A 24,657-nucleotide genomic window follows, 5' to 3' on the forward strand; every position below is an offset into this window, starting at 1 on the left:
CTGTGGTAACGAGGTCCTGCCGATACACGAGTTAAACCACACGAGTAAGTTTCGGCTGTCAGTCATTACAAATCCCCCTGTTTTTATGCAAACAAAATACTAATTAAACAGATGAGAACTACCAAAGATTAGAACAATTATTTGACATGTACTTTGGTCCATGTCCCATCCACCAACAAGGAGGATGTGGGTTTTATAAACTATACTTCAGCCAGCCACAAGAGGGCAATCTATACAGGCTATGTGGTGCTTTATAATAATATTGCCTGAACAAATCGTATATGAAGTGAAAAGTATCGCTCCCAGTACAGAACCCTGTGGAACTCCATGACTAACTTTAGTTTGCATGGAAGAGTCGTTAAGATTTATCTGATAGGTGCAACTTAAACCATCTTAGCTCTGTTCCTTTAATCCCTATAACATGTTCCAGTCTCTGTTCCAGAATCTTGTGATCTGTGTTGTCAAATGCAGCACTGTCTTCAATGAGAGTTTGTTATTTTTCCTGCAGATGTTACATTGACAATGATTAGAGATTTAATTTAGGATGAAGATTTACTACAGTGGCCACAGGCTAACATTAGTAAGTTGATTTCAACAGTGATTAATTTTATTCCTTATTGAACTACACTTCTTACATCTTGTTACAAGTAAGAGTGTCATCAAAAATACACAGTATTGATTACATATAAATATATATACGATACAATATATTGCCTTGAAAAATGGCAGGCATATTCATTTGTAGTAAATAAGACTACCATCTTATTTACCATCAACTTATCCTAAACCTCACATTCAGATTATTCTTTCAAATTGACTCTTGAGCGTCACCCTGAACAAAACTTTATATCAGTAATTACTTTAATGATTAAGTATCTTTTGGGTGGATTCTGACAAACAAGCTGAAACGAGCTGCTGCCTACTGACTCGACTTCCACCGTGTGATGGCCATCTTCAGAGATCTGTTGGGGGTAAGGAGTGTGGTCTGCAGGGGCAGGTTGGTCATGGGGCTGGTTTTGTTCTTGCCTCTGATCCAGCTCTCGATGGATTCCCGCTCGTAGGAATACCCATCTGCGAGGTAGACACACACTTTGAAGACACTGAGACAGTAACGTATGTTGATAAAGAAAACGTATAGATGTATACAGAAAGAATCACGGGCACTGCCTTTTTCCATTTCACTTTTTTTCCCGTCTAACCTGCAGAGATGACTGGATCCCTCATCAGCTCTCTGGTGATTGGACACAGAAACTCATCAGGAGCGTCTGAACCGCTCTGCTCTGCCTTCAAGGCCTCGATCTTCCTCAGGAGACGACCGCGGAGGCCCACCGACTCTGAGAAACCAATAACCGTGTTTAGTATTCTGGTCGTTGAATTATGTCACACACAGTGCAATTTCTACCAACACTTAAACTTTATTGAAACAAAAGGGTTTTTGTATCCAACATTTAACCTGTTGGTTTTCCTTGTAAAACGACTCACTGTGCTGCTTTAATGTGATTCCACTGAGACGTGTGGCTTCAGTGTTCCTCTGTGAAACACTTGACAGGCTCAAACAAAAGGGAGGAGGAATACAAATGGACCTCTGCTCCTGCTCAATCTGAGACAAAGAGGCAGACACACTCACTGTGGGTTGATGTCTCCCCCTGAGTTTATGTAGCTTTTGGTTCAAACACCTCTCATTGTTCTAATTGAGAATAAAAGTCCAAAAGGGTCCAATCAGGGAGAAGTCGCTCTGCCGACAGCTGCACGTCTCTGTCCACTGCATCACCCTTTGAATTTGTCCTCGGCTGCAAATTTCACCACCAGCCACAATCGGAGGGACGACCTTTACGGCCACATGAGTAGTGGTTGTGTCTGCGTGTGGCGTCATAGAGGTGGGGGCCGGTGATGGAGCGAATGGGAGCTGCCGCAGTGACATTTTTCCTGAAGTCCTTAAGAGACCTTGTCTCATTCAAAACATCTCTCCTCAGTGAAACACGCTGAACCCGTTAAGTGCTTTAATTAATCCAGGAAATGACTCCAGGACGGGAAAAACTGCTCCTTACAGCTCTATAGGGTTTGAGGTTTCCATAAGTTCCCACATCTTTCATGGTAGAACGAGCCATTAGTACGATACCGTCCACTTTACATTTAGATAGATAATTTGATGAGACGCGGCAGCCATCTCCTCGGAGATACACTGAATTATATCCAAGAGGAACTTTTTTTCCTCCCCTTACTCAAAGATTCATGAATATTTCATCAAGGAAAGTGCGCTGGAATCAAATTTGCTGTGTATGTGTGTGGTTAAGTGTGTGTGTGTCTACACTCACACAAACAGCATGGGAGGAAAATGATAGTTGTTATTTGCAGGGCACAGAACGGAGAGGAAATGTGGCAATCTGCTGTTTCCACTGTCCTCGCTCTGTGCTAATGAAAACACACAGAAAAGCAATTCCCATTCCATAAAACCATGATTTGCATAACGGAGCAGCGTGGAGGATGAGTTGACTTTTTTTTTTTTAAACAGTGTTTACAGACAATTAAAGCAAACAACAGCCAAAGGGCGTTTTTTTTTTTACCCTGATTAAGGGGCGGGATGTGATGCAACTTGTTACGTGATTACACACAGTACCTGTAATCAGACTAACGACAGCTTCTGTGGGTTAGATGCAGTGTGTGAACTGTTTGATTCGCTCCCTTCGAAGCTGCGTGTGAAAATAAGAATTCAAATCAGACTGCACTTAGCTGAAACTACCAGAGTTAAAACACGAGCTATAAAACGCTCAGGCCTCCAACAAGAACACAAATTACAATCCAGGGAGTTTCAACAGAAAATAATCAGGTTTTAATCTGCGGTGAGGACGTCATACATATTTTTGACCTGATGTCGTTTTCTAGACAGAACTGTGTGTTATATGGTGAAGAACTGCAAGAGACCATTTCTTAAGCTGAACTTTGTAGTTTGTAAATGATGATGATCCTAGACTGTAAATAAAGATGCACAACGCCTCTCCACTTCCTCCCACTTTACAGAAATGAAGCCAAAATATTCCGCTGATGTCGTCATTTGGAGACGGAGTCTGGGACACAGAGCCGCGGTATTGAGGTCCCGCTGATACAAACCCCCGACCAATTGCAAGTCAGTCTCAGCTGTCAATCATGATGTGTTACCCCATTTTTGAAATATCAAATCAAGATGGTCCACACAGATCTTCACGCCCATTAACCAGAAATGAAACCAAAATATCTTGGAATGCGAACGCCGCCATCTTTCACATTTATAGTCTGTGCAACAGCGAATGGGGGATGGAGCCTCTGTATCGAGGTCCTGCTGATTCACATGTTCGACCAATCATGAGTCAGTCTCAGCTGTCAATCATGATGTTTCACCCCATTTCTTTTTTTTTTAAGCATCAACAAACTAATTAAAACCAAACTCATCAGAAACGAACTTGAACAAACATCAGTGAGATAAGAAGTACCTAAACTGACAGACACCATCTCTGGCAGCAGTGAGTTAGTTTAGCTTAGCATAGAGATTGAAGACAGGTGGAAATAGTTAGCCAGGCTCAGGTGTTAATGCTAAGCTAACATCACAGTGTATTGATCTAAAGGCAAATAAGTGTAAGATGTTCCTTTAAAACATTCACTCGTGTGCCCTGGGGGGTTGTTGATGTCCATCCACCGCACAGAGAAATATTTTTCATTTCTACAGTTTGTACAGTGACCCCCAGTGTAGACCCTGTGCAGCCCAGCGTGGATTAATCATATTTTAAGAGGGATTATAATTGTTTGTGACGTAAAGGTCATCGTGTGGGCTTCTGTCCTCGCTGCATCATTTGTGATTAAACAGACAAAAAACGCTGCAGCTTCATGTCAATAAGTCAGATCTGTATTTTGGGAAAAAATAAATCAGAGCCTCAATAAAAGCTGCTTATATCATGCTATTGAATTTGGGTTTGTCATGTTTTAGGATCAAACAGTAAATCCCCAGAAAAACACTGAATCCCAGTGTGTGTGTGTGTGTGTGTGTGTGTGTGTGTGTGTGTGTGTGTGTGTGTGTGTGGTGTGTGTGTGTGTGTGTGTGTGTTGTGTGTGTGTGTTTGTGTACACTAATGTACGTGACTGTGATTTATATCCTCACCAATTCCTAGCTCTGAGGCTGTTTCCTTGTTCAGCCGGCTAAGCTCCGGTCCATCGATGTTGTTGGCTTTAAAGTTGCCGACAAGCTGCTCTAGTCCCTCCTCATGCAGCCAAGTCTGCACATCCTCCTCCGACCAATCAGCAAGCAGCGCCCTGAAGTGACCCGGCAACTTCCTTCCTGCAGAACACACAACAGGAAGGGAGGAAGTGCTCGGCTATTACACCCCCCGTCTCTGGCAGCAAAAACGTATCTGATGCAAACAAACGATTTCCCTGACACCCCGCAGAAAAATGGACACACTCCCTCTGCGGCGGGATCGGAGATAATTAACCTTCACACATGCACATGCACATGCACACATCCCTGTCCTCTCAAAGGTGGGATCAAAAAGAAGAGGGAAGAAAATGAAAGCCGGGGTTGTGTTATTTCAGACGGAGCCAGCATGCAGCTCATCAACCTTCAGTGTGACGCCATGCGAGCGGGCAGCCGTCGTTCATCACGCCAGGCTGAGATAAACCGGCCCGGAGTGTTCGGCCCTGCTGATGACACCTCACAGCAGCCGCATGCTTCCCATCGCCCATCATTAGCCCAAGACTGGAAGCATTTCAAATAACCCTGAAGACTGGAAGGTGTAGCTCATTACAACGCTCACCCCATGGAGGGATTCTCACCCTCACCTCTTGCCTCTAACATTTCACAGTCCATGCATGTTTTTCCTTCACAAAAGAAATTCTGTTTCGACTGCCAAGAGGCAATTTGATCGCCCCCATGTCTGAGAAAGAAGAGAAACAACCTTCACTCAAATTATAACATGTCCTGTGGCGGCACTGATATTCCTGCCTCTGATTGATCCATCCTTAATATCTCAATATAGTATTATTAAATCTCATGATTAATTGTAAAAACACTGAATGCTAAAACTCGAGCTGATTCCAGGGGCACTGCAACAAGTTAGGCAAAGCAGGCAATTACCCAGGGCCCCCCGGGCTGAGAGGGGCCCCCCCTTGGAACGGCTGAATCCACAGCAGCAACAATTTTGTGAGAACCTCCGTAACTTCTATGATCGGCTTTGTACGTCAGACTGTAATGAAGTCATAGTGGCTTATAGATGTGCAGTGAACTCCGCATAATCTCCTGAGGGGTTGTATGTGAGAATGCTAATGTGTTCTCCTCCCCTCGCGTGGACCTTCTGGACATTTTCCTATTGTTATGATCATGTCTGGACCGGAGAATCTCCTACTGCGTTCCATGTCAAAGACAAACTGCCGAAAATGTCTAGTCTCAAGTGTCCGGACATTTACTGGAGTTCATGTCTGAAAATGAGGTGTGTGGACACCTAGTAAGACCCAAGGCCACTAACTTTCTGCCAAATGCTTCATAATTTAGAGGTAAGTTTGAGTTTTACTCAAACTTTAATAATTTAATATTATCTATTTGTATACACATAAACATTTTGTGCCTGGGGCCCTCAAAGTCGGTTGAAACGCTCGTGGCTGATGCACCCAGAAGTCGCTGAGATCAGTCTGGAGCAAATTGTTGAAGCGACAGATGCAACACATCCACTCACTGGATCTGCATGACAGTGAGCAGAGTAACACCAGCTCTGCCTGGGAGTGTGTGGAGTCTCCCAGTCTGCGAGGCTGAGTCATGGAAACATGAAAACCTCAGAGCTTCACGGCTCAGCCTTCTTGGTTTAATTACTCAGACAGATGCACAAACGAGGCTTCTCTCCATAATCTCCATTCTTCACAGCTCAGAGGACGAGGCGGGTGATTGTCTATTTTTCTAACTGTCAACGAATCCCATGAACAGACCAAAGCCAGCAATGAATTTATTCTGTTAATAAGCATCGTCTGCACAGCAGAGCCCAGTCTAGATTCATTCTTTGTACCTCGTGGTCAAACTAAACATGGAGCAGCAGCATTTAGCTCAGACCCTCAGTTCATTGAAAACTTCAAGATGTACAGTATCCCACTGCTTTTAATTTACGGCCCCGTCTACAACACATGTTTTCCATCACTGCTGCTGATTAGATCTTCAGTCAGGCTGAAGCTGGGAGGAGCTGGAAGTCATGTAATGTCACCAAAGCCTGTGAACTAATAAGAGTTAGAGCTGTAGTCTCATGTTCTGACGGAGGGGCAGCCGGTCATTGTGCTCTGGTGGTACAACAGCCCTCCAGGATAACTATTATTTAGTCATTAAACCTAATAAAAGGTTGCCTGCTTCGAATAACTTCATGTTTACTGAATGTTTTTCTCTGCGTCAGCTCCAAACTAATTGACACCATGTCCAAGAATTCCTCCGTGTGGCTGCCTTGTGTTAAAATGGATTAAAAACTGAGTGTTAACCCTGTGAAAACCAACATGGAACATCATCTAGAAACAGATGCTAATCGGCACTAAACTGATCACAGTTGAGGCTGATGGAAACATCATCAGTAAATCTAAATCAAGAGTTCTTGTGTGGATGAAAATTCAGTGCAAGTCCAACAATAGCTGCTGAGATATTTTTAGGACCAAACTGGTGGACTGACACTGTGATCCCCAGAGTCATGGCTCTAACATGGCTAAAAACCAAAATCCTGTTGTAGGATATCACACAGCCTCTTTTATATGAAACTATAAACTGCATTATTTAACAATAGAGTAGGAATATATGGGTTTGGTAAAACTACAGAGATTAACCAATTGTTGGTTTTAGTCTTTTCATGGGATTTGTCGGCATGGACAGAAAGAATAATGGCAGATGTTTCGTTTGGGTAAAGTGAAACTTCTCTTCTTGGCTTCACCAGAACTGAAGCGTTTTGTTTCTGGCTTCACACAACACAGTTTACAGTATGTAGATATACAGTGGACCAACATGACAAACACAACATGGGGAAAGCTCTCCATCACATGCAACATAGAGAAAACTAGAATGGCACTCAGGTGAATGCAAGACCCAAGAGTCCCCTGAAATTCAAGTTGCACACACTCAGAGATGTAAGTCTGTTAAATATGCCTGTTTTTTTCCCACCAAGATCCATAAATTATTACCGATAGGAAACTGGTGAAAATGTTAACGCCATGTCTTGCAATGTTTAAGAAAGTAATAACAAGTATTGAGCTCCAATACGACTGTGAATGAAGAATTCTGAGGGCAAAACAGAGCAATGGATTTATTTACCTTGGCACTCTGTCTGCCTCGGTTCAGCCGCTGCAGGAAAACATGAAAGAGAATAAGTTTAATATGTGAAGAGAAAGAAAGAGAAGATTAAAGGACAGAGGGAGATGAGGAGTAGGAGAAAGAGGGAGGGAGAAAGTCAGATCTCAATTGAGGAGGAATTTGCTTTGTCAACATGGGGCTGACTGATGGCAGATGGAGGAGCTTCCCTGATGAAGCTTCAAGGCCTCCAGATGTCTGACGATTGCACCTTTTCATTTTCTATTCCAAATATTTTTCTTTCATGTCGGGCTGGAAGAGGATTCACCTCGATAACAGCCGCTCTCCCGGGCTCAGCGGTAGTTTCCTCGAGACGCTGCAGCCAGACACCACCACACATGTAATACGAGCCTTGTCCCGCTGGACATCTCCCAGAACGACTCTTTGAGGGGAAGCTTCGAACGGCTTCTGGGCTCTGAGGCCGCCGCTAAGGGCCTATTTTAAAAAGAGGTGCGTTTGTTGGAGTCTGACCCCCGAACAATCCCCTGTTAAGCATTTACCAGTTAAGCCGTCTCCATCTCCTATTCTCCACACGTTCACCGTCCTGTCCATGGAGCCGGTTGCAATCCACGGCATGGTGGGAGACAGAGCCACAGCGGTCACATACCTGCAGGGTGAGGGGGGCAGACATGTGAAGTGTGAGTGTGACAGAGAGAAACTTGCACAGGAAGAGATCTGCGTTAAAAGTCACGTTTCCTCTTCATAAAAAAAATAAATCTGAATCAAGTGTTAGATCGTTCAGTATCTTAAACCCGTTCGAACACTTCAAAGCAGCCCGCCCGCGGTGCCACTTCAAGGACTTGACTGGCGAGCGGAGCCGAACCGCGGCCTGTTGCGTCACCGCACCCGGGGCTTCTGGGAGGAAAACTAATCAAGCAAAAATCACACGTTTGGATGCCAAACACTGGGAATCCGATTGTGATTGTGTTTGTCTGCAGAGATTCCGCAGCGGAGGCCGCTCACCTGTCGTGCTGTTTCAATGTGTGGAGCAGGGCTCCCGCGTTCTGTGAACGAAGCAGCATGGAGGAAACAGGAAAATCGTTGTTTTTAAACCATTTTCTCTAAAACCACCTGAAGGCAACGTAATGCGAGTGTTCTCTGTGTTTTACTCACTGCGTCATGTACTGCAACACTTTTATCCACTGAACTGTTGAGGAGTTGGAGAGTGAAGTGTTTCATTCGCAGGATTCACATGCAGCCATTTGCATTATAGAATAACTGTTGTTATAAAAAACACATTTTCACATGTTTCTGTTTAAGGGCCACAAACAGAGCAGAGATTATGGACCCAGCAAAAGCTGCACACACAAAACACACTCCCCCTGTGGTGACTGAGGGAACAGCAGCACCACAGATCAGCTCAGAGAACCAGGGAGGAGAGATTCCTTCAAACTTTATCTGATCCCAGGGAGGTGATGGTTTTACAGTAAATTATAAAAAACAAATGACGGATACAAAGGACAATATTCAGATGTGTTTTGTGGGGAGTGTGTCTTCTCACCCTGAGACGACCAGGTCACCATCAGAGGAGAGGGCACAGGACAGAACTGGAGCCGAATGACTGGTGAGAGTGTGGAGGAGCTTCATCACCCAGGCTGAAAAAAACACGCACACACACACACACACAAAATTCAGTCCCTCATCAACATGCGCGCACGCACACCGCACACACATTTGTACTTCTATCTTATGATGACACTAATTGACTGAATACATTCCATAACCTTAACCATACAAACTAAATGCTTAATCCTAACCCTTACCCTTAATCAGGTCTTAACCCTCAAACAGCCCATTGGAAAAGTGAGTGTCCTCACTCTGTAGGGTCTAAACAAGGGTCCTCACAAAGACATAAGTACAGGAACACAAACACAAGGTCAAGTTGTTTCTGGATTTGTTCAGCTCAACCTTGTCAGAAAATACTAAATTTCAGTACCTCACAACAACACTTGGACACACACACCCACACACACGTCGTTTCTCTATGACTTCAGAGGACATTACATCGCAATTACATTGAATTCTCCAGACCCCCTCTAAACTTAACATAGTTACTTCTTGCCTAAACCTTAAAACATGTCTTCACCTAGATTTAAGTCACAAGGACTTGCTTTTTGTCCCAATAAGGAAGACAAGTCTCCATAATATGACTGTGTAAACAGATTTAGGTCCCCACAACATGAGTAATACCAAAACCACACACACACACACAAGGTCATAGCAAAGTTGTGTCTATTTGTTCAACTACCGGCCTCCTGCAATTTGTCGAAATATACTGAAATTCAGTCCCTCGTAACAACACACACACACACACACACTTCACAGTGCATCATCGACTGGACCCCCACCCCACAGTCTGACAACCCAAAACTTTTTTCTTTTTCTTTTTTATCAATAGCTCTCTTCCCTGTCTGGCTCGGAGCGGTGCCACCTGCTGACAGCTGCTGGGAAACAAAAGCTTCTTCTTCCGGGCAGTAAAGCTGTGGTTCTCACAGCTTGAGATACTGAGACACTTCAAAGAAATACACCACTGTGCATCCAATTCTACTGTTTGTGCCAAAACTAATTGGTCTGTAGCAGTGTTTAAATTATCAGTTTGTAAACAAACGTCTTAAATCAAACTTCCATTAGAGAACAAACTGTTTCCAGAGTGTGTGGACAGATCATTTGTTATTTTCATGCATATTCATGAGGCGATGTGAAACAAACACAGGTGAGGATGGAGAAAAGAAACTGAACTACATGAATAAAGCAGACAAAATACATTGTGGACGTGAGATATCAAAATAAAACTAATGTGTGAGGCTACTTATGCTTCTAGGTAATAGGAAAAAGATTTGACTGACAATATTTTAAAAGATCAGATCCACAGAGCTTCCAAACAGCTCCGGAATATAACTATTCCATCTGGATATGCAGCCATCTAAATATCAGGCCCATGGCAGGGACCAGAAAAATGTTCCACATCAACAGCAAACACAGAAATCCCAGTTTCAAACCAGCTCCCCTGCTTCACGTGCACACACTCTCGCTTGGACAAAATAAATTCACATCTCTCAGAGGGAAGCTCCTCCACAGAGACACATGTGGAAAACAGTGTTTTAAAGGAAGTAAACGAGGGCAGACATTGTTCTGTGTCCTTCTACAACCTGCTCAGAGAGAGAAAACATCCCCACGGACCCCAGCAGGGTCACAACACAGGACACGCTGCATCCTCCCCAGAAACGCCTGTTACCACGGCAACACATCTTAGGGAACGTGCAACATGGTGTTCTCACAGACGCCAACATACAGTCTGTAAGCAGGTGGCGCAACCTGAGAGCAAACACACAACGTTTACTGCGATCGCTCGTACAAGATATGAATGTCAGAGTGGATATACGCTCCTCCCAACTCATCACACACACACACACACACCTCTGCTGCTTCTGTATTGCAGGAGAATGTCTTAAAGTGATGCATTATTAATGACTCAGTCTGCAGCTGATTTATTCCACACACTAATAAAATTCCTCTATTCTGCAGAGATTTCAAGGTTAAAGCTCTCTCTCTCTCTCTCTCTCTCTCTCTCTCTCTCTCTCTCTCTCTCTCTCTCTCTCTCTCTCTCTCCTCTCTCTATCCAGTGATGGAGTGATGGGAGTTTTCAGTTGAGGGAGCATGCGGAGGTTTCGTACCTGCTCCTTCAAGCTGGGAAACAATCCATATTTTCAGCTGGCTGTCCTGTCCACAGGAGGCCAGTCGAAACTCCACACAGCAGCCATCTGCAACACACACACACACACACACACACACACACACACACACACACACACACACACACACACACACACACACACACACACACACACACACACACACACACACACACACCCACACACACACACCCACACACACTTACCTCAATATTCACGCTTAACTGAGTTTAATAACCAAACATGAATAAATGCTCTCTGACGGACTGTGTGTGTGAACAGGATGCAGCATGAATCTTTTACACAGTAAGTGTCATAGATAAAGTCTTTGGATTAGAATCAGGTTTTCATAATAAGATTTATGAGCTTTTAATTCTAAATCAACATCATAAAATGAACATTTTGATTCAAGACAGTGTGCAACAGGTTGTTTTCAACCATCTGCTCTCCGTGAAAACTTAATTTGTGCTGAGTGGATTTTATATTTTATATGAGACAAACAGGAGAGAACTGGATCTTCTGGGAATAACAGAGCTGTAAAAGTGGAACTACTGCTGAAATAGTTCCTTAAAGAGTTTCTCTCCAATATTCAGAAAGGAAACCTTTAAAATATGAAGAATCTTAAACAGAGTTTGGTGGACTAAATGCCTAACCCTAACCCTAAATTAAACCCTAATTCTAACCTTAACTCTAAAACCAAGTCTTAACCCTCAAAAAGCCCATTGGAAAAGTGAGTGTCCTCACTATGTAGGGTCTAAAGGGTCCTCACAAAGACATAAGTACAGGAACACAAACACAAGGTCAAAGTAAAGTTGTTTTTAACAACAGCAGCTCCTCTAGTTGAGGAAACTGTGAATCATGGATAATATCCACCATTCAGTTGTGTTTCAGTTCAGTAAGTGGGACGACACAGTCAGAGCTCCAGTCAACACATTGATAGATTTAGTTCTTTATTTACAGGAAACCGACTAACAGAATGAATCACCACATGAGGCTGCAGAGGGCGCTGTTGCTCAGTAAAACATTTGGGTTCATTCAACATGAACCCAAATATTGAATTGTCAATGATTCAACTCTTCACTTCAGATCAGAGAACCGGTGAGAAAGGAACGGTGCTGATGTGGCAGCAAAAATCACAAGAGGCAAATATTTTCTAAAAAATTGTTGCACAAAAATACTAAATATCTGTATGCAAGTGAATATATGGGGAAATGTGTGTTTCTGTAATTTGACTGAATTGACCCTTTGAGCTCTCTGAACTGACCAGGTCTGAGGTGCGGTGCCGAGCTGCAGCAGGTGACTCCCAGGTCGTGGGCGTCCTTCTCGGCGTGCAGGAGGCTGATGTCCACGTCCCACAGTTTAAGGTCGCCGTTGGTGCAGCCGGTCACGAAGACCTGGCCACACGGGGAGAAGCAGCACGCCACGACACTGGCCTCGCTCACTGAACTGCATCTGTGCGGGAAACGACACAACTTAACAGGAAGGGAGTGAAGTAGAGAGAACAACATGATCCAGTTTAAAAACAACTTTGGATTCGACTGTGATGTTTAACATGACCTGTGAGAGTGTAGGGACAGATCAGGCCTGAGGGGATGAGGGTCAGGATGTGGAATTAGAAGATAATCTTCACAAAATGATTTTGCACATACAAGGACACCGTTTTATTAACTTAGTCCATCAGCTTCATTGATGTGATTGTGTTTCATGTTCTTTAGTCCCATGTGTCTCTTTTGAAAGCAGTAATATTACTTTAAACCTAATTTGATGCAGCCATGAAATAACTTTAATCTTTCTTTAGAAGATGAGTTCAGTTAATGAATGATTATATGTTAAACTTTTCCAAACAGCATCTTACTATGAGACATGAGGTACAACATTAATGCAGTATTTCCTTTTAAATTAAAACAATTTGGGTTTTCTTTAAATGTGTTTTTGTCTGTGCTCTGCTCACTCTGATGAAGACATAAATAATGAATGGCACATGATCAAGTTCACCATTAAAAGTTTTACAAAACAATATAAATCAAGGCAGAACCGAATGGTCATTGTGGGATGTCTCCATCTGCTGATGAAGGTTGTACCAGATGTGGCCAAAGCAAACATTCACACTGATGCTGAGACAATTGATCAGTCAAACAGTTGATTGACATAAAACTAAACTGCATCTAATGTGATAATCGATTAATAACTTGTATTTTTTTATGCAGAAATACGAAACATTTGTCATATATCACAGTGAACTAATAATCTTTTATTTTAATTTATAATTTTTGTAATTGTTGATGCACTGAAATAGTCAAACATAACTCACACAGCAGACTCCATAGGCTTGGGGTGTTGACTTGACAAATAACTTAAAGGACCAGTGTGTAGAATTTGGTGAAGTTGCATGTTGCAGCTGAATACCCCTCATACCTCGTCCTCCCCTTCAAAACATGAAGGAGAACCTGTGGTATCCTTCAGTTGTCATAAAAAAGGTGAGGACACTAAGGTGTTTAGTTTGTCCAGTTTGGGCTACTGTATACAAACATGGCGGCCTCCGTAGAGAGGACCCACTCTCGATGTAAATATAAAGTATTTTAATATAAAAGGCCCATTCTAGGGTAAAGAAAACAACAATTTGTACAATTTAGATTATTAAACACTAGTGAAAACATCACTAGGATTATTTTATATTCAATTTCTTCTTTCCATTAGATCCCTTTCACCTGAATCGTACACACTGTACCTTTAAGTACTTATAGTTGGGCAGTTGTTTACAGTATGATGAATGTATATAGATTTATATTTTGATTGTATTGATATGATGAATGGTTTGTGACTAAATACTTGAAGTGTCACTTTAAGCACAGAGCTGGGGGGCTGTGGGTTTCCTTGTACCTGCGCAGTGTCTTGCAGGAGAAGTCCCAGAGGGCCACGGTGCCGTCACAGGCTCCGGCCAGCAGGAGGGAGGAGTCCGGGGCCAGGGCGCACACCCGGAGCGGACTGCGGCCCGGGTGCTGCAGCTCCGCGGCCGCCTCACCTGTGTCCGGGTTCCACACCACGATGGACCCGTCCGTGGAGCAGCTGACCAGGCTCCGGCCGCAGGAGCTGAAGCAGCAGCAGTGAACCCCGTAGCCGTGTCCGGACAGAGGAGAGCCGGGCAGCTCCGAGAAATCCGCCGTGTCGTACACGCGGAGGGTTTTATCGGCCGAGCAGGTGGCGAGCAGGCCCGCAGAGAAGCAGCAGCAGCTCAGCTCGTCTGTGTGCTGCTGCAGAGTGTGGACTAATGTCACCATGATGAAGAGGAGGAGGAGGAGGAGGAGGAGGTTCACTCACCAGGGGGCGCACACTGATCTAATATGAGACAAACAGCTGATGGGAGCTGTCAGAGGGATGAAGGCGGATGTGGAGCCTTTCAGAAGGAACATGGACTTCCTGTTTCAACCCAGTTATAAAGTGTTTATCTCAGATGTTATCAGTCACGTGATCCTCAGCCACACAATGTTCACTTCTTCTTACAGTTTGACCTCTTTAGTGAAGGGATTTCACTTTATTTTTACTGAACTCCAAATCAAAAGGTCCATGAGTTATTTTATCTTTAAATATGGTGATCATCAGAAAGTATGAAAACCCAACACAACACAGAGTGGCTCTTTTCAGTGGAGCTGATTTTATCTACTTTACATTATAACCATAACAATATATTACATTTCATCTGTTGATCATTTATGTTCAGAATTCAACCTTCTGATTACCCAATTGCTGTAGCTGGGAAATTAAAGTAAGCAGTAACAGTGGAGTGAATATTTCACAATGAAGTGGTGTATATGTATGAAGTATAAAAAATTCAAATACATAAATCCCTCAAAATATCAGTTATGTAGTCAATAAACCTTCATTGACACTGATACTTTTAACCCTTTATAGCATGTTTATGAGCTTGTCCTTTTAGTCCATTTACACCTTGAAATCATTTTATTTTAAGTAGCGTAACTTTATTATATCCCCATAAGTGTCTGTAAGATACACTGACTTAGAACCAAAATGTAAAAAGTCCTGTTATAATTATTTTATCTTAAATACTAAGATAATTGTCAGAATTATTTTAAATCTGAATCCTGAACCGATTTGAGCTCCTTTATATTCTGTTACATCATCAGATCTCAAACTACACTTTGTATTTTATTTGTTGATCATGTTTTATTCTACCCAATAACTATAGCTGTGAAATGCAAGTAAGCAGCAGGGGAGGAGTGAAATAATAAATGAAATACTTCCCAGTGAAGAGAAGTTTAAAGTAGAAAAAAAAAGTTAATTCTTAAGTAAGCGTCCTTAAAATAACATTTTAAATGATTGTTAAACTTATCTTCAAAGCTAAAAAGGCTGAGATTCTGCTTAATAATAGTGTTACTTCTGGAAAAGAAACTTTTATTTTATCTGTGCCACACATCCACCATTTAAAAATAATATACCTACAAAAGTTGCTACCAATTTCATAATATTCATAGTAAAATCCAGTTACTTCCAAGTCTTCTGACTGCAGCTGTCTGGAGACGCCTCCAGCCGACCGTGACTCCGTCCAACTCCCCGCTGGATTAAAGCCCAGCGCAGGTGTCACGTCTGTCCGCAGGACGTCTGACAAGACTGGTTAAAGGAACAGCTCGGAGATCAAACACGATGCACCACAGAGAACTTTGCATTTTGTGTAAGGGGTTTTCTTACAGTATATTGTGCAGGACACACACACAGAACACACACACACACACTGTAAATAGAAAAAGAAGAAAGAGACGAATGCACTACTCCGTTCAGAGGTCAGGCACTACAATACTGAGGAAAGCAGTGTTTGAGTGGATGTTCAGACAGTGTTTGAAATGCTACAACTATCCTTATCCACAGAGACTGTTCAGTATATGTACACTATACATTTTAGAAATGTAAATAAAGACAGAAATGAACACTATACATGTGACAGTAAACCTCCGTATATTTTTACACTTAAACAGAACAGTAGCACTGCTGGACCCCGTAGTCACAAGTAAATGCTGTAAACTTTTGTTTTTTCTTGATTGGCTTGTTCAGTAGTCCATAAAACAATCTTTAGACGTAGTTAAAGCTGTGTGCCATCTCCTTCCGTTTCTTAGAAAAGACTCAAACATAAATATGAAAAATAAATACACATATACAAAAAGCTATACTGCAGTGCTGATGATAAGAAAGAGTCAATGACCTGTTTGATTCCCAGACAAAACGTTGAGCTATTTTCATGAACTAAACAGTATTGCACTTGAAGATACTGATCCATGGAGTGTTTGTCCTTTCACATTGCACATCAGTTTTATTACAGCTCTATACTGATCTAGTGTCACAGGTGAAGAGAAGGCCTCCGACACCAAAGATGAAGTTTGATATGTAGAGAGTAGCACACGTGATTTTCTTTATTTTATTTTTTTGTTTTACTTCAGCAGCTCAGTCCATCGTTTGTCAAAGAATCCTCTCATGTTGTGTCCGGCTCGTCCGATTTCTGAATCGTCCTCATTGTATTTCTCACAGTTGTCAAAAACCAGGTTGACGTCAATGATGAATGTCTCTAAATTTAAGTACCTGCAAAGATTGGAAATGGTTTAATTGTAATTCAGAGGCAGCATTCATATCAGAAATGTAATTGAAATAAAGGATGTATGAACATAAAATACACATAGAAAGCACATGCATCTTAAAAACCAACACTCTAACAAGAGTAACACAAACGTACTGGTTATTGGTGAGTTTTTCTCTGATGGTGGAGAAGTCCATGGGCCTCTTGATGACCTTCTTGTACCCGGGTACAGCTTTGTGGTTGACTGGAGTGAGAAAGGGCCACGCGTCCTGATGAGCCTCCAGCTCAGCCAGCAGAACTCTGGAGGAGTGAGCAGTCGACAAAGCTGAACATTTTGCACCACAAATATAATTTTATACGATTTTAATATAGTTTCAAATGTTTGTGAAAAAGCTTGAAACAGATTTTTAAGTGAACAAGGATGATGGTTGTGTACATGTCATCGCAGCTCATCTAACTAGATAACCAACAACAGTCCCCTTACGAAACCACAGTTAAATTCTTTACATCTGTATTTTTATTTGTATCTGCACACGCTCATAAATACCAGTCCTGTTTTTTTTCACGAAGATCCATAAATCATTCTCTTAGAAATTAACAAAATGTTGCAAAACACCCTCTCTTGCACTGTTAAAGTAAAAAAAAAAAATCCACAACATCCACCACAAAATCTAATCTGATGGGTTCCTCCTTGGGTCACGTCCCACTCGCCCACTGTTTGCGTTTTTAACAGTGAGATGAGATAAATGTAGTTTTCTATCCATGCAGTGAGAATGCGTTCATACCTACCGGCACATTTCCAGCCCATATGTGTCGTCTTTGGCCAGTTTGGCTTTTTTGGCACAGGACCCAGGGCTGTCAAGCTTGGCCTGGGAGCTGGGCGGACTGTCGTCTCCCTTCCTCTTCTTCAACTCCTTGGTACCTTTCTTTGGCGCGCTGCTGCTGCTGCTGGCAGCCTCCTCTTTGATGGGCTCTCCCACCACAGATGGCTTACTATTTCGTTTTACATCGCTGCCTCTCTTCCCTCCCCCAGCTGTTCGGTTCTGTTGCTTCCTACTCCAGGGGGATTGACCGCTTTCCTGAAAGACGGGACATAAAAACGACTGGTGAGGAGCCACGCGCAACATATAACGTGCAGATTTATTAAATGGATGTGGACATGTGGAACAATGAAGATATCATTGGACAGTTGAACAGATTGAGGCTCGTAAATCTGCACTGCTTGTGGACTAGGAGATTTTATTAAATGAAAGACAAGAGAAAAGAGTCTCAGGTTTACCTTTGCAACACAAGTGGGACAGAACCAGTCGCCGTCAGGAACTGTGGTGATCTTAGGTTTGTGGCAGTAGGTGTGGCAGCCTTTATCACAGCCGTCACAAAGTAAGAGCAGTTCTTCATTATCCCCCTTTTGACAACGGTGGCAGTGCTGGAAACAAAAGAAAACACCAACAGTTACAAATTCAAACAAAGACAACGTGTATAAATAAAGAGATTTATGACATATTGAAAGATGCAGATTGTATTTTTATCTGATATTGTTGTTTCCTGGTGATGGTGCATTATAAATTGATGCTAGTGTATTTTTCTTCTTATCATCTGTAGCCTCTATAATTGTTTATCAAAAAATAAATAAATCAGTTTTTATTTTGAATGAATTGAAATTAGAAGCCATGCAGTGTGAAAGTATCGTTGTGGAGTGTGAGCTATAAAACTGTTGAGGAGTTGAATTCATGTCCCTGTTAACCAATTCAGTCAATTTGAGGGAAATATGCTCACAGCTTCAGCTTCTCCTCCTGAGCTACGGTGCTGAAGAATGGCCAGAAAACTGTTTTTGCAGAATATTATGATGATCACAGTTAAATTGACCTTTGACCTTTTGGATAAAACTTGTCATTACTTTTATCGTATTAGACATTTGTCTCAAAATGGGTCACAAACAACACAACGCAGAAGAGGATGGGACAGATGAACGGACGGATAATGCGCAATCATAACGCCTGCAGTTCATGGCTGTCGCTGGCATGGACATAATCAAAACAAATATTTGATAGCGAGAGAAACGAGGCATCACTAACCACTTTCATGATGGAGCGTTCCCAGGCGATGGATTTCTGCAGCTGCTGAATACAGAGCGACAGCTGAGCCGAGCTGCGGACTTCTCCGAGGGCTTTGTGCCACAACCTCATCCCAGGAGTCGCCTCCTCCTCACTGCTTTAGAGGTTACAGAGAGTGAGACTGCAGTATTACTGGACAGCATCACATACACAATCAGTGACTTAAGGGAAATCAGTGAGTAAAGATAAATTGTACATTGCACATTGAGGATGTCGGTACTTTTTCGACTGGGATGCATCATGCATGGTTACAAACTACTTATCAAACAAACACAGGCACAGTGGTATTATTCTGTTTGATTTGAATGTTTATTTCTCTGTAGGTACCTTCGTTCAATGTTCCCCTCCAGCTCTGCCAGCCTCATGACAGCTATATCAAGAGGATTGTAAGGCCGACGCACCACACTGCCAGGGAGTTTCTCCGGGCTGGTTTCTCTTTGCCACTTGTTCTCGGAAGCTGGAGACGAGATGAGCTTGTGCTCTTGATAGACCAGATCCTCCCTCTCTGACTGGGGCTCAGGTTGCATCCAGCCCTGAGGGACACAGTAGTGAAATATGGTGTTTGGTGACACAGTAAAGCACATACTGGAGAAATAGTCTTGAAATTGCATCTAAAATTAATCTGGGATATTTGTATTTGTATGAGCTGTAAGTTGACAAACATGCAGGATACTTTTACCTTGATCTGCAGGCCGGCAGAGACGACTCTCCTCTCCAGAGCCTCCACCTGCTGCAGTAGGCTGATGTCCACCTCCATGGCCTGCTCCTCCACACACCAACTCTCCACTGTTTTCTCACTCACTTCCTGTTTCTCCAGCTCTGCCACATCAAACGCTGCCCCCACAGATACAAACAAACAAACAAACAATACAGCAAATGACTGTCTATGAAAAGCCACATATTTATACATATTAATTTGGGAGCAGGTGACATGAAAAGATCACATAACAGTATGTTTTTTATTAAAGAGAATTAAAGTGAGCAGAGGAGTTGTGGACACACCATCTTTGCTGTTGGCACAGAGCTGGGTCATATACTCCATATGTTTCTGGAACTGTTTCTGTAGGACCTTCTCTCTGATGCCTCGACTGTGGAGCGCCTTCACCAGACTGTGTAGCTCCTGCACGTCTGACACTCGCCACCAACCATGCAGCATCTCTGCCAACAAAAGAGAGAAGTATTGTTAATTGCTTAATTTTAGCAACATAAGGAAGTTGTAAAGCTGAGTGACAGTCATCACAGCATGTATTCCAGGACTGTCTGGGCAGTGATTATCTTTAGTCCAGCATATTTCACTTGTGCTTACTGGCAGTGAGCCATTCTTACCCTCAGGGATAGGCTGAGGTCTGGGGTAGTCCTGGGTCTTGGCTGCCTCCACAGCAGGGAACAAGGCACAAGGGGGCTTGTCACACAGGGCCTCTGGGGTCTCAAGCTTGTTGACAGTGTTGTTATTCACCAGGAGTAAGACCCTGCTCCCACTACCCTCCGCATGCTGGGAGGACAGATCCAGCACAGGGGGTAGAGAAGTGCCAGGGAAGGGCAGGCTGGGACTTGTCGCTGCACTGGACACGTCACACAGTGTCAGTCCGCTCTGATGAATGCCAGACTTTACTTGCTGGGAGGAAGAATACACACACAATTTTATTCCACTAGCACATACATAATGTATAACACAATCGCTCCAACAAAGATTGGAGTTTCGCGTGGTTTTGCAACATGAGGAAATCCTCTTGTAATATGGAATAATTCTTGCAACACATCATTGTTCTGAAAAAGCACAACATGATTGGAAATAATTGCTGCTGAGATGAAGACAGCATTACTTATCCACCAACCTGAAGGACAGGAGAATGCATGTTATTGATCCCAGCAGGAGCGTTGTAGCCGGCTGTAGCTGGGGGATTAGGGGAGAGGGAGGAGGGGGATTTAGTGCTCATGGTGTGTGGAGAAGAGGAGGAGGCTGGGGGACTGGAGCCAGAGGTGGCCGAGAGCTCATCACAAGGAGAGCGGGGCAGGAGGCTAAACCACTGGCTGCTCTTCTCCATCAGTATCTTAGTGAGCTGATCGTCCTGAAGGACAGACTGGGGGCTGGAGGTTATCCAGGGGCTGCCTTTGAGCTGGGGGGCACACAGCGGATATGGCCCTGAAGTATCTGTTTCATCTGCGAGTCCCTGCAGAGTGGTTGCAGGCGGGGGGCTGTGGGATATTCCTGTCTGAGAGGACGGATGTGAGGGGTAAGATGCAGTGGAAGGGATATTAGCGGAGCTACTGTTCTGGCTGTTGTAAGGATTGATGTTGGAAAATCGAGCCATTTTGGCCACTTCGAGGAGTTTGCTGAGCTTAGATAAGGAGCCAGGTTTCTGGAGGAAGAGATTGAGACTGTCTTTGTCCTGCTGGCTCTCTGGTGTGGCTGTATCTCTGTCTGTGCTCGGTGCTGGGCTGGACTCCACCGCCATCTTAGTCTCTTCCAGCTGCTCCTCCTTTATTCTGATCACCTGACCCGTTTCCTGTCTCTCCTTCAACTCTTCATAACCTGAGTAACATTTAAAAAATCAGCTCAAAGTGCACAACAAACATAGCAATTCAAATGTATATTTCAGTATAAGTTTTCACCTTCACTGCTCTCCATGCCCTCAACAAAAATGCCGCCACACTCCGGGAGAACCCAGTAACGCCTCTTGTAGCGGTCCTGTCCAATCATCATGGAGCGCTGTGAGTGAGAGGAGTGTAGCAGCTTCTGTCTGATCTGACTCTGTTGCTAAAGAGACAGTAAACAGAGGTAGAATGGGATTTGTTTAATTCATTAAAGAGCTCATCCTGAGAAAAATAAATGTGGGTGAAATTTACCTTGTATGTTTTCTCAATCTGTTTCTCCAGCTCCTCCACACTGGCGGTGTGCACACTGTCGTCCTGGATGAAAAGATCTCATTAGTGTGAGGCCAGTGGACTGACTGACATTAACTATAACAAACGCTGATTCAGCTGCTGGCAACATTAAAAAAAACCATCATGCTGTTACTGACCTCCTCCTCACACATCTCTGCTTTCTTCCCTTTCTTTCCCCCGGAATCTTCTTCCTCCTCCTCATCGTCATCTACTTGGTCCTCGCTGTCGTCATCATCTTCCTCCTCTTCCTCACTGTCTCCTTCTTTCCTCTTGCATTTGCTTCTGGCAGTGGGGATGACAAAGGTGAGGCTGTCATCTCCGCCCACACTGCTGTCTCTCTTCCCTGTCCTCTTGGTGTGGATGCTCCTCAGTCTTTGAACGTAGAAATGTACAGAGGAAAAAATATATATATTAATTTATTCACAAAAAGATTTTTAAAACTTTGCACAGAACCTTCTGGTAACAGCTTGGAAGAAGCATGTACTCACTTGCGGAGCTTTCCCTCTACAGCCCACTTATCCTTCCTCAGGTTGGTCATGTGATCTATGTTCTTGTCGATCTCACTGCAAAGTAACATTGAAAATCATGCTTCAATTCTTAGCATGATACATTTGCAGCACACTGCAGCGGGCAGGAGATGCCTTTCAAAGTGTTGCTGGTACTAATGAAAGATTAATGAAACATAGTTTGATGCAACCTTTTGAAACTATCCATCAGACCATGATTTGTCATATTCATTTTGATACATCTGTTGTTTCATCAAAATTTGAGCCCTCATGAATAAAACAAGTGACTATTTTCCGCTCTCAGGCAAAGAGATTAACTTAAGCTCCAGGCACATGAGAAACACTTGTTTAAACAGTGCAAGCAATCAATTTTACAAAATAAAAATGGCTCATTCAACACAAATTTAACAACACTTCTCCATAATTTTGTTATGTTGTGAATATAAGCAAAAATAAATGAGAAGTGAGATATGAGAGGTTTAGAAGTAACCGGGTCCCTCACCTGATCACAGCTTTACTGCAGCAGAGCTCATTAACAAGGAACGCCAACATGGACGCCTTCTGAGACGGACTGTGGGCCTGAAAAGCTTTAGTCCTGAGACTGAGGGCCAGAGCAGCTGACTCTGTCTGATCACAGTGAGCCTCCATGTAGATCTGCAGGATCTCAGACACATTGTCTCTGTTGATCGCCACATTAGTCAAGTGTTCCCCTAGGCAGGTTTTGCTCTAAAAGAAAAAATATTGATAAGTTCAGTCAGTGTGTTTAACAAATGTTTCTTCACCTACTTAGCGTGAAGAATAAGTATTTTTGTATACTACAGTGTCAAACAGAACAGGAACAGAAACCTAAAGTGTGTTCTGACTGGTTAGCAGAGAAGAGGCAGTCTGCTAGTAAAAAACAAAACAATGTCAGCTCAGCTGTTGTGCTGTTGCCAACATGTACTTATACAGAATGTATTAAACTAAAGTGTCCCTGCTGTCAGTTCTTCCTTAAATATATTGAATAAAAACAAAACTCTACTTTTGTATTACTGCAGTGGTTCTGCATCAGCTACAGAAATGGTGAAAGTCAATGGCCAAAGCAATTAAATGTGACACCTGTAAAAAGTTATGTCTGATCAGTATGAATGTGTGTGCATAAAAACATGATTAACAAATCATTTACAATTCAACAAATGTATAAATACTACACTGACACTGACACTGACAGACTCACCCTGTGACCTGCAGGTATACCAGGATCACGCACGGCTGAAGAAACCATGCTCACCAGCAGGTCTTGCACTTTTCCCATACTGCCCCTGGTGTTAAGTAAACCCTCTTGAAGGACACTTAAGTTGAGGTTGTTTAAATTCATGTCTAATCCCAGGACCTTTCCAAAGCTGTGCACAAACTGCAGCACCATCAGGCAGTCAGAGAAGGTGCTTCCTGGCAAGACCAGACCAGGGATGGGTGATAACTCTGGAAGACACTGAAGAAAAAATAAAAAAATAAAGATCAATGTTATATTGTACTTTAAAATGATTTGTGAACCTATCTGACCCAAGTGTTTCTTGTTTCAGACTATTTAGCTAAAATGTGTTATAAATACAAGTCCACAATATATAGATTACAAGTATCTGATCAGTAGAACCTGTTATGCTTTCAGTAGCCACTTGGTGGCAGTACTTTGACTTATACCTGCTCTCTTTAATCAAACATAGATGCTTTCAGTGATATTAAGCATCTATTTTTGTATGTGACAGTAAAACAATGAAACCATAAATGTGTCAAAGCATCTAATCTTCATGCCTATAGCTCGGACAGTGATTATACTGATTAATTTCCTATTTAAAAAAACAACAACACATGCCTGGTGGAAATTTGTAATCTCTCCACATACATGTATTCCACAGATGGAGACTATCTGTGGTAATATGTACGGACTCTGATGTACGGAGACTCTGATTTCCATGTGCCAACAGCTCCACAGTGCGTGAATACCTTAAGATCTGCTAAACACATGTCTTCGTTTGGCTTCTTTAGCTCCTTTGCTTTTTCCAGTTCCAGTCGTCTGAGCTCGAGTTTCCTCTCCTTGTTTAACCGTTTCTCATCCTTCTTCTCTTTCTTCAGACGCTCTTTCTCCTGCAGCCAAGAGATCGTATTATTCCCGATGATATTGATATAAAAACACAAACTAGGTCCTCAATTACCACAGTGTTGACTCATCAAAAAACGAAAATTTCACAGAGATTTAAAACTAGTGAGGAAACATCTGTGTGAATCAGCAGATACGCACCTCTGCCTTCTTACGAGTCTCCACAGCCTTCATGAGCATCATGTGCTGCCTGCGTCTTTCTCTCTCCTAACCGAGCACAGACACATTATTTTCTTTCCTAATCACAGTCTCTATTATACTATGAAGACAAGGGTCACAGATGGAACACAATATGGAACACTTGACATGCACAGAAGAAGCGTCTGCATAGGTCACACTGTCACAATGATGTCATAATCAACATGCTGCATATTGCACAGTAGTTTTAAGTGCAAAGACAAACACGACATT

At 42.8% G+C, this 24,657-nt stretch overlaps 2 protein-coding genes across 6 annotated transcripts in view; both read right to left on the minus strand.

Moving 5' to 3' along the window:
• Positions 1-538: 538 nt before the first annotated feature.
• On the minus strand, positions 539-14,418 carry LOC118119766 (WD repeat, SAM and U-box domain-containing protein 1). Of its 2 annotated transcripts, XM_035174019.2 has the most exons (11): positions 13,903-14,418; positions 12,287-12,474; positions 11,005-11,091; positions 8,832-8,925; positions 8,444-8,477; positions 8,294-8,334; positions 7,831-7,937; positions 7,295-7,324; positions 4,130-4,306; positions 1,200-1,334; positions 539-1,071 (listed from the first exon to the last, which is right to left on the minus strand). In XM_035174019.2, exons 1-11 carry the CDS (start codon positions 14,298-14,300, stop codon positions 920-922), a joined length of 1,443 nt encoding a protein of 480 aa, XP_035029910.1. In that variant the 5' UTR covers positions 14,301-14,418; the 3' UTR covers positions 539-919. The 2 variants fall into 2 exon arrangements, with proteins under 2 accessions (XP_035029910.1, XP_035029911.1); XM_035174020.2 differs by lacking the exons at positions 8,294-8,334; positions 8,444-8,477.
• A 1,555-nt stretch (positions 14,419-15,973) lies between these two features.
• The window catches only part of LOC118119862 (bromodomain adjacent to zinc finger domain protein 2B), a 45,129-nt gene continuing 36,445 nt past the window's right edge, over positions 15,974-24,657 (minus strand). For 3 of the 4 annotated variants that reach the window (XM_047342577.1, XM_035174256.1, XM_035174253.1), the window contains 18 exons: positions 24,388-24,453; positions 24,093-24,233; positions 23,326-23,580; positions 22,612-22,835; positions 22,092-22,166; positions 21,741-21,975; positions 21,565-21,627; positions 21,331-21,475; positions 20,553-21,250; positions 20,044-20,332; positions 19,720-19,875; positions 19,397-19,551; positions 19,045-19,250; positions 18,679-18,814; positions 17,883-18,029; positions 17,393-17,682; positions 16,760-16,903; positions 15,974-16,608 (listed from right to left, as the gene is read on the minus strand). In XM_047342577.1, the coding sequence (XP_047198533.1) occupies positions 16,461-16,608; positions 16,760-16,903; positions 17,393-17,682; positions 17,883-18,029; positions 18,679-18,814; positions 19,045-19,250; positions 19,397-19,551; positions 19,720-19,875; positions 20,044-20,332; positions 20,553-21,250; positions 21,331-21,475; positions 21,565-21,627; positions 21,741-21,975; positions 22,092-22,166; positions 22,612-22,835; positions 23,326-23,580; positions 24,093-24,233; positions 24,388-24,453 (3,573 nt within the window). In that variant the 3' untranslated portion in view covers positions 15,974-16,460. The remainder of the gene's footprint in view (positions 16,609-16,759; positions 16,904-17,392; positions 17,683-17,882; positions 18,030-18,678; positions 18,815-19,044; positions 19,251-19,396; positions 19,552-19,719; positions 19,876-20,043; positions 20,333-20,552; positions 21,251-21,330; positions 21,476-21,564; positions 21,628-21,740; positions 21,976-22,091; positions 22,167-22,611; positions 22,836-23,325; positions 23,581-24,092; positions 24,234-24,387; positions 24,454-24,657) is intronic. The other variant, XM_047342576.1, reaches the window with a different exon arrangement.

Source organism: Hippoglossus stenolepis, chromosome 13 (genome assembly GCF_022539355.2).
Source record: "Hippoglossus stenolepis isolate QCI-W04-F060 chromosome 13, HSTE1.2, whole genome shotgun sequence".
In the NCBI taxonomy this organism is placed as follows: Eukaryota; Metazoa; Chordata; class Actinopteri; order Pleuronectiformes; family Pleuronectidae; genus Hippoglossus; species Hippoglossus stenolepis.